The sequence below is a fragment of the Lissotriton vulgaris genome, chromosome 5 (genome assembly GCF_964263255.1).
Source record: "Lissotriton vulgaris chromosome 5, aLisVul1.2, whole genome shotgun sequence".
NCBI classification, from domain to species: domain Eukaryota; kingdom Metazoa; phylum Chordata; class Amphibia; order Caudata; family Salamandridae; genus Lissotriton; species Lissotriton vulgaris.
Window position 1 is genome coordinate 176,807,532 of NC_141693.1, and position 10,526 is coordinate 176,818,057.

The 10,526-nt window shown below is 38.5% G+C and overlaps 1 protein-coding gene across 3 annotated transcripts in view; it reads left to right on the top strand.

Annotated features, from left to right (window-relative positions):
- Positions 1–9,138, top strand: part of TNC (tenascin C) — a 157,451-nt gene extending 148,313 nt beyond the window's left edge. For all 3 annotated transcript variants that reach the window (XM_086921101.1, XM_086921102.1, XM_086921103.1), the window contains 3 exons: positions 397–558; positions 4,878–5,041; positions 6,608–9,138. In XM_086921101.1, coding sequence (XP_086777227.1) covers positions 397–558; positions 4,878–5,041; positions 6,608–6,718 — 437 coding nt within the window. In that variant the 3' untranslated portion in view covers positions 6,719–9,138. The remainder of the gene's footprint in view (positions 1–396; positions 559–4,877; positions 5,042–6,607) is intronic.
- The last annotated feature ends 1,388 nt before the right edge of the window (positions 9,139–10,526 follow it).

The window sequence follows — 10,526 nt, forward strand, 5'->3', positions numbered from 1 at the left end:
TGACGAGCTCAGCTCGTCATGAGCACAGGAGCACTGTAGCACATGACGAGCTGAGCTCGTCACAAGCACAGCGGCGCCACAGGCGCCTCCCCGCCTCCCCCAGCACAGCTGGAAAATTACCCCAGCAGCCAAGGGGTTAAAGTCAGGCTGAAGCAGCATATAACAACCAGATGACTGTTGATAAACGAAACATACGGACTCGTTCTTCCCTTTGAGACATAGGGTGCCCACATCTAAAAGAGCTTAGAAACCCAAGGGAAATGAGACAACATAATGAGTTTTGTTAAACCTTAGAGAATGTTAATGTATTGACATGCCAATATATAATAGGCAGTCACAAAGAATAACACGTTTTGAAATATGCTTATCCTGCATTAATTCTTTTTTTCTCGACAGGCCTGGATAACCTCCATCAAATCACATCCCAGGGACAGTATGAGCTGCGTGTGGATCTCAGAGATGGCGCTGAGACAGCCTATGCAGTGTACGACAAGTTCTTTGTTGGAGATTCCAAGTCTCGCTATAGACTCAAGGTGGATGGATATACTGGAACAGCAGGTATGGATAGCCATATCTTTGAAACCTTTTTGAAAGCACATCAGACGAAGGGTATCCAGTTGTAGATCCCTCCCTACTGCCTAAACTAAAGATCACAAGATAATACATATGTTTAAGGTGCAAGTCCCTATTGGAACCTTGTAGGAAAATATTAGATGATCTCTGGAAAGATAAAATGAACTGTATGGAATGGTGGCCTGTTCATGTCCTTGAAATCAGCGATGAACTATTTTAATCACATTTATTTAACAAAGATGACAAATAGGTAAATGGTCGGTAAATACTGGTGATAGTTCAAGGATGAGATCTCAGAATGGGGGAAGCAAGCAAAGGGTGAAATTGAGTGAAATAGGATTTGAGTGGTATAGCAAGTGATAAAGGAGAATGCGTTTTCAAAATGCACCAATGAGGGGAGAATCAAAGCAATTTAGAATTTTGAGAGTCAACAAGGATGTGGGCCATATTATACATCAGAAAGGGACTTGTGCACCTTGTCATGTAACCTGAAGAGAAACTGTCAGGTGATAGAAGTATATCATGGTGATAGACACTACTCTATCAACAAGGGTGTGTCCCACTAAAAGAATAAAGGAAACACCCTGCTGAAAATAAGATGAAACACAAATGACTGGAGGCAAGCATCTCACTGGTTATAACAAATTCACTGGACGGTCTATTTTGAAGAAAATGAGGGCAACTCAAATCAGTTGGTATACAGCAGCACTATTTGTTGGGTATTAGCAGACACTGGAGATCATGCTGGCGTAGATTTCCTATCAGTGTTCACCTTCCTCGCTCCCTGATCAGTGCATAGCTAACATTAGTGAGTCTAATGCAACGGCATTGGGGTACAAGGCTTTGAAGGGGTCACTGAACCATATTTTTGATTAGGGACGTGAAGTATTGGGTTTGGTTAGGGAATTACCTCCACAATCCTAACAGACATAAAAAATCAAAGATAACCGCAGATCCAGTAGTCATCCATCATGTGGGTCCTTCCAATAAGGAAAAGAATTGCTGGCCAGCATCCGTCAGTTTTTGTGGTCACACACCAAAGTTTAATTTATTTTTTGCTTTGTAGAAACACACTCTCAAATTAGAAGATCGTGTGTGAAAAAATCAACAAAGTTCTTCCATGATGTGGGTGTAATTTTTTTCTGTCCCTAACTACCATGTTTGTTCTGTCAGTGACACACAGTAAATAAATGAAATACACTGTCTACCTTAAATAGGTTGGATTGTGTAATGTCCTTCCTCCAACGGCCCCTAGTCCATCTCTCTATTGGAGGGAATCTTCTGTCAAAGGAGCCAATTGAGGCTCAAACCCCAGAAAATTTAGGGTTAACATGTCTCAAAATGATGTGGGTAAACCACGAATTTAGGGGACAGTATATTCCGCCACCTTTGCAACAGAGTATTGTGTCCACCAAACTCTACAATGGGCCCTATGCTTCCGATTGTAGGGCAGGATAATGAAGCCAGAATATTCATGGGTCACACTATGATGGCCAGTATGTTGAGGGACAAAATATCAAAGAGGTTAAGTGAATAGAGGGAGGTATAGATATACTATAACGCCACATCTACGCATCTATCATAGATCACCAACATATGTATATATGGAGTTAGATATAGATAATCTATACAAACAGTTTATTCGATATCCTGAGCTACACCTGGTTTGCAAGTCAAATAAAATTTGGGCATTTACTTTACCTATCGTTAGGTCCATAGCCTCCCTTCTGGTATGCTACATAATTCAAAATGGCTAATTGAGAAGTGAGGGAGATTGTCTCTGAACACCTGAAAGTCTAATTATTCTAAAAACCTTAAGGATTGAATTTCAGTAGCAAAACGCAAGCTGGCAAGATCAATCGGAAGGTGGAAAGGACAATATCAGAAGTAAGGGTTAAATATTGATTTAAACACTACAGAAGAGAGGGGAAAAAGGGTACAAAGAGTGACTAGTGGACAGAGTGGTGATTTGAGGCTTCAGCAGAAGTGAGAGGGGGAGAGAGGTAGAGAGGAGGAACAGTATGGCATGAGGGAGGAGAAAGTTTGTTGGCAAGTATTTTAAGGGGGAATATCTGCAGAAGATAGGTTACAGAAAGGATATAGAACTGTAAGAGAGAGAGAGGTAACGGGGAATAGGGAGACTTGCACATGGGAAGATGATTAGGAAGGGAGATATGCATAAGGAGAAAAGGGATGGGACAGTGAAAGCTGCAGAGAGAAAGTAAGTAGCATGCATAGAAAGTGGGATAAGGAGAGGTGATAATCCAGACCATACACTGAAAACGTTATGGTTGACCATGCTTGTAAACCCAAAATAGAATGTTAATATTAATGAGATGTTAAGGACTTGGGTGAATACTATGCGATACTTTAAAGTGAGTAAAGTTTGGCTCAATGAAATGTTGAGAAGTTCCAGCGGTGTTATTGTAATAGTAGTTGCGATGTGCTTCTGTGATCCTCAATGATCCTGACAGCGTGTAAGCCATTAAGAGATCTTTCTGTGGGAGGCACTGGGGCCATGTGTCTGTGAAAAGTATTTGGAGAGGTACATCTGCTACAATGGCCAATACTGGAGAATGTTTTACTATGAGACATTTCAGAGTCCTATCTACTTAAGGTATTTGGAAGTGCAGGAAGGGTTTCGAGAGTCAGACAGTTTTAGCAGGCATCCTATCACTTTCTTAAGCAGAACATTTCAGCCTACTCTGAGCCAGGGAGTAAAGAGGTAATATTGGGGCATATAACCAGGAAATAGCGATATTTATCGCTAAGCAGGGTTAGCGGCAAAAATGTTATCACCGACCTTCAACGATTTTTATCGCTGAGATACCTTGCTATTATCAAGGTTTATCTCAAAAGCGATAAAATTCATGCGAAATGCATGAATATCGCTGAAAAATCAGCGATATTCATGCATTAGCGACCAAATGCTCTTAGCCATGTTATCCACCTCCCATTGGATAACATGGCAAAGAACTGGTCAGAGCAGGTGTTACTTTTAGGCAATAGCGGAAATATTTCCATCTCTACGTCTGTGTTGGTAATAGGAGATAGCGAGGTTAGCGACTGTTTCAGTCGCTAACAGGTTGGGAACGCCCACTTTCATGTCATTAGCGACAAATATCGCTGACATGCAAAGCGGGCCCCAAACCGCTCGCTATCGCCTAAAACTGTCGCTAACATCAGTTAGCGACAGCTTGGTAATAAAGCAATATAATTATCGCCTATTAGCGGACAAAACTGACGCTAAACCGGCGATAATTCAATATCGCCACCTTGGTAATATGCCCCATTGTCACTTTACTTAAGGATAGAAATTATTCCTTCACTTCAATGCCCTGCATGTGGAGAAAAATATCAGTTAGACCTACAAGAGAAGATTAAAGAAGACTTAAGTCAAGATCAAAAGTGAGATTTCAAAATAAAGGGTCAGAGTATGTGTCAAATATTAAGGATATTTAAGAGAATGTGGAGCCTTAATAGTGATGGGAGAAGATGCAACCAATTAAGCTAGTACATGTAGTTGGTCAGAGATCAAAAATGTTCAAGCAGTCTAATCACAAATTTCATCATAGAAACTTGATCTTAGAAAAACTGGTGAAAGAGCTAAGATACAGTCGAAAAGGAGACATAACTAGATTGTGGATGCAAATGTGACAAAGAAAATATGCTTAAGGAATAAAAGAGGATTTCAGATATGGTAACCTGAAGAAACAGGAAATCACAGAAAAATATATAGAAGAGGCCAAATGAATAGAAACCAGATAACAGCATAACCAGTCTGAGGAAAAATAAATATAGAGAGAAAAGAAAAATATTTAAAGTACAGAATCGTAAAGGCAGCAACAGAACAACTAAACATGAAATGTAAAAGAAGTACTAAAATACATTTAAAAAAATTCATTTGATGAAAAAAAAGCTCTAACATGACTAGAGTGACCAGTTCCAAATTATAGGAGCGGCCCAGGATATGCAGAAAAAAGAAAAAAGGCCATGTGATGAGTACAGGAGAGGGGACTGAAAAAATGCACATCTAGTAATAGATATGAAAACAGATTATAAGTAAGGATAAGCATCAGTGAGAAAAGATGAATAGGTAATTCATTCAAGAGTGTTGTCTAGGCTTCTGTGTTTGGGAATGAATGAATGGGTGCTGGGTTCACAAATATTCCATCTATTTTTGGCACTTACTTTCTAGTCTGTCTCCTTGTTGAGCAGGTACAAAGTTGTCCACCAGTGAAACCTGTTCTTTAAATTATAGATATTATGTTTTCTACTTGACTAAAACATTTCATTATATACAGGTGACTCCATGACTTACCACAATGGGCGCTCTTTCTCCACATTCGACAAGGACAATGATTCTGCCATTACCAATTGTGCTTTGTCGTACAAGGGAGCCTTCTGGTACAAAAACTGTCACAGAGTCAATTTGATGGGCAGATATGGTGACAACAGCCATAGTCAGGTGAGTCTTTCCAAATCACGTAGTTTTTTAAAACTTAAATTGATACCATCTTACAATTACCCTAATATCATCAGAGAAAAACTTTCAAAATGTTCCAACTTCAAACGAAATGTTTGTCATCAGCGAATTCTTCTAAGACTTTCAGTAGGGAGACATATGCAATGGTGCAGTTATTCCCTCTTAAAGAGGTGCTTCCAGGTCAGGTGCAAATTGTAGTTCCTTCAATTGCATTATTTCTTGCTAGAGTGGGAAGTGTTGGTGGTTGAATGACAAGAAGATAAATTAAACATTCCAAATTGTTCAGTTTTCTATCAGTTCCTAGAGAGACATTAAGTATGATTGCCAAAACAGACCACCAAGTCTATGTGGTCTGCTCACTTCTACTTCTATTACCACAAAATGCATCTGTTCACTTGTTCCATACCCTTTTAAATTCCAATATAGATTTTGATCTTGGCATATCTGCCAAGATGTTGTTTGATGTGTTCATCCACAGAATTTGTTTTGCAAATCTACTAACTGTACACAATCTTACTACATGTTCTTTGCGTTAGTACATAAAGTAACCTAGGAGAGTCTTCACTCTTTACCATTATGTATATTTGTGATGTACTTAATTGTTTGTAATACCTAAATTCTTGTCCTTCTCAAAATTGTATATATTCAGATCCTAGAGCTATGCCTCATAATGTCTATGGTAGAGATCACATTCCATTCTGGGAAGCACAAATATTCTCCTACTTTGTACTGCTTCGTGGCAGATGTAGTCAAATGTGTTGTGCTCGTTTCAACACAAACATCAACCTCCACAATATACTTCACATGGTGTTAAATTATTTTGGAGTGTTTACCAGGTTCAAACCAAAGAGCCTTAGAGCAGTAGATGATGGTGCTGTTAAAAAATCAGAGTGAGTGTGTGGAGAAATTTAACAGACACCAGTCCTGCAAATGATTCATCTCACGTTAGACCAATCTTTGTGTGCTACCCTGCATAATATTTAATTTTAGTGTACATTTTTCATTTACATATAATATGTAAGGTAATCTTTGCAGTTCTGCCTAAAATTGTGTTTTTAAGGGCAAAGGACATTGCAAAATCTAAACAGACAGATAGATAAAGCACATATCAAGAGATACCCAGTGTCACAAATAAGGCAAATACCTCTGAATGTATATTATGTAGCTAAATAATTCTAACAAAGCTTATATGATCCATCATATTTGAAATTTCTCTCAATGATGTAATCTTTCATGTGATCCTATCAAAGTCACCATTCTTAAATTGAAGCTAACCAATTTGGTGTTGCAAAAGACTGTTTTGCTTCCTGTTTTGAGAAGAAAATAAAAATGTGCTATTTTCCAGCTATTCTAGTGCATCTACAGTAATGGTTGTCGAAATTTCCTAACACATCCTTGTGGCTTCCTAATATTTCAGACAGTTTGCATCGATAAAGGAAATATGGAAACTATTGTTGCTTGAACATTTAGTGATTGCAGACCCTCTTATGATAATGTACATCTACTTGGATTAGGCTGCTTTACTGACTGCCACTGTGTCTCTTACAGGGTGTAAACTGGTTCCATTGGAAAGGACACGAGTATTCCATTCAATTTGCTGAAATGAAGTTGAGGCCTGTCAGTTTCCGGAATTTGGAAGGCAGAAGAAGGAGAGCATAATCTTCACCCTAGGAGAAGAATGGGAAGGGGATGTTCTGGGAATGTCACAAGGGGCATCATTTTACCAAAGTTTCAGAACCACAGGCCTACTGTGGTGGCAATACCAGCCCAACTGCAAGCCCTAGTAAACCACAGCAGCTAACCGTGAAGAAAGCAGTGCTTACTGCCCATGGTCAAATACACACCAAAGACAAATATACTCCCTGAATGGTTCCATTTTGGCAGAAAGCCTCAAGTTCTGAGGTTCAGGAATGTCGTCCTCTTGGGTGGCTGGGAGGGTGGGAGAAGGGAGTGGGTATTTGTACAGTGGTAGTTTGTTTTAGAACCAGCCATATTTTAAACAACCTTTGTATAATTATTATTATTATTTTTATTGGTGGCGAGAGATGTTTGGCTCCTCTGGAGACTTTTATTGTGTTAATGTACCACAGAGGATGGGGAGGGAAAAAATTTACTTTCACGCAGAGCATTAAAATTGTATTGCTATTATTACAAGAAATTGTAATAATAAAATGTGGGTTCTCATTGCGTAGGGTTGCCGAGGGTCCAATATAGGAAAGGGCTGTATCAGGCTGAGCTTAAGTATCCTATGTTGTCACAATGCACCCAAACATACCGATTAATATGATACAAAATGATATCATTGGTAAGTTAACTAACTACATTTATAAAATCTCTAAAAGAGGAATCTGGAGGATTTTAAAGGCTTATAGTGCGGCCTGTTTCAGGACTACTCTGTGATATGTTAACCAAAACAGGTGCCTCCTTTTTCTGTTCTAAATAAATTGTATGGCACCAGGAGGACTTTGTCCTCCTCTAATCATTACAGGCTGAATTCACAAAGGTGCTCCTCTTTAAGTCATAAATTTGCTTCTGTTGAATTAGACAACGTTCGGGGCAAATTGTTGACTTGTATGATATTCACAGAGAATCTCAGGATTAGTCCTGCAAATCTTGTACAGTCATTGATTTCCAGAAGTATGGATATGCACAAATATTTCCTTATGTAAAGTTATTACCAGGTGTACAGTTTACACATGGAAATTGAATGCAAATACGCATTAGCTCATTTAATTTATTTTCTCTCCATTGCAACGTTTTTTTTTTTAATAGAGAAACTTCTTACCCTAATCCACCATCAAATATACTGATTTTCCATTCCTATTTCTCTCTATGGATCTTTATAAGGGAATCCGTTTTCTTGAGTTTTATGAGTTTGAAACTACCTTTAAAGTTTTGAAGAATACTTATAAATATATAAGCTGGTGGGAATTCACCAACTGTTTCAGGCCGATCCAAGCAGGAATATCCACAAACACCTCTCTCTCAGTGCTTTTTCAAATATGTATATTTCACAAACAGATGGGATTTGAATATTTATACATTAAATTTGTTAAGGTAAAATTTCACCCTTCCTGATTCTGTGAATCAGAACTTTGATTTGGCTATCACCATTAATGTTTTTGAGCACCTGAGTTGAACTTAGGTCTCTCTCTGTCCACTAACCATCTGTCCACTATATCTTTAACAAGCAAGCCTGCGCCGGTACAAATACCTGTCTTTGTGAGTTGAAGACTTGGTAATCCTTCCCATGCTTATTCTACAGCCGCTACCTCCCCACACAGAAAGTATCTCTCAATTTGAACATAACCTGGCTCTTTTATCCAAAAGACCTGCACTGTCCTAAACGTGGAAAGACAATTTGTGATTGTAATTGTTTGGTATTTTCTAGTTTCATTTTCTGGTTTTGTAAAAGCACAATTTACTATTTAAACTAATCTGTTAATACTCTTTATAAAATGAGATGTGTGCAAAAGTTGAAGGAATAAGGGTCAGGTGACAGAGTGATAAAAGGCACTATATGCACATTTGCTGACAGCTATTTGCTGAGGTAAGAAGAAACGAAAGGTAGTTTTCTATAATAGAAAACAGACATCCTTCTATTAAAGGACAATTGCTTCTTCTTCTAACAATTGCTCTATTGTTTTCAAATAAAAAATGAAACAAATTTTTCTAATCATTGTTTTTATATGTAATTTAATGTTTTTTAAAGAAGGGTTTGTAGAATGTACATACCTAAAGTAGTTGTACCCAAGTGACTGCCAGGTTTTTGCCTTGTTCCCCCAGCTGCCTTTGCTTGCCCAGCTCTCCATGCAGATCCGATCTCTTGGTACACAAAGGCATAACGTTTCATATGTAGCCAGAACCTCTCCAAATAGATAACAATCACTAACAAAAAGAAAGAAAAATTCAAAAGCTGAAAAAGTTCCCAAACCACTGAAACTGAATGTAAATGAAGGGGTCATTTGTAAAAAAAGAAAATTATAATAAAATAAAATGAAAAAAACGGAATAATGCCTGTCTTAGTTTTTGTGTATATGCTACTCGTAACAAATACAATAAAATATTTTTTGTTTGGATGTTTGCCTTTTTTCTTCCGAATGTCAAAAGCAAAAGCAGATTTCTAATTGTACGACATGGGTTTCTGTGTCTTTAGTCTTCCGTAATGTGTACAAAAAAGGGGGATCAGGGTTCTTGTCCACACACTATTTGCTCCCAGAGCCCAAACCTCTTCCTTATAAGAGGAATCGGTGTCAAAGTTCAATGATCAGCCTATCACGTGGAGGATTGCCCATCCTTGTGCCCTCAACATTTATTATTACACAGATGAAAGTAAAATTTCCTTAAAAGACCATTTACTAGGATTTACCACTATGTTTGCCTCACCAAAGTGATGCAAAACGATGCTAAATCTTTTGTTAACCTATTTACTTTCCAGCGTAAAGCCTGTTTTGCGCTGGAGAATCACTTGAAAGTAATAAAAAGCAGCACATACCGCTGCTTTACATTACTTCGTGCCAAAGGGGCATACCTTAGGTGGTGCCTGGGCGTTCCCATGCAACCTCTGAAGGATTCTGATGCTCAACCATATTTACTTAGAAAAGTAGACAAGGTTTAGCATCAGAAAATAGCGCCAATTTATATAGGCTCTATGAAGGAGAAATGCTTTTGTTCTTCTCTATTTTCCGACTTTGCATGTCTGCTGCACTGTACATCACACATTCAAAGTGGGGAAATGCTTAAAGTTAGTCTAAGCATAGTATTTTGTACTGGAAGGGTACCAAGGGTACTGGAAGGGTACAAAGCCTATGCTAGACTCACGGAGACACCCTTGCATTATGGTGAAAAGGTGTGTCCGTGTCGCATTGCTGCACATTTCTGCAGCGGCTTTAGATAGAGGGGAAGAGAACGCCATATTTCTGTAAATGTGGCGCTCTTCCTGCTCTCTTCTCAGGCAGCACATCGCAGCATTTGAGGCTGCTGCACTGCGCTGTGTATGAAACTGGTATGAATGGCCCCAAGTATCCTTGTGGTTCTACGTATTTCGCACCTTACAATTCATAGGGAAGTGTCACTTTAACAATTCCCATGCCTTTGAAGGAAAAGCCACCTTTTTGGTCTTAACGGATCTACAAGCAGCTGAAAGACAATACAGTTAAACCAAATAGACATAAAAATAATTTTGCAGCATGAACCATTGAAAACTAGAGATAACTAAATTTTAAGGTTCAAACTCTAACATACATCTGACCTGATGATAGAAGAAAAAAAATCTAAAAATGGTGATCATATAATGAAGCATTTTGGGACAGCAGCCACCATCATCATGAGTTCCTCAGACCTCTCCTGTGATCGAAACATAAATTAAAATGTTGATTTTTAACAAGCACACTCTTCTCTGTCCAGCTTCTACACAGTGGATCAATGCACAACAAGTGAATCTAAAATATTCTCAAGTCTCAAAACT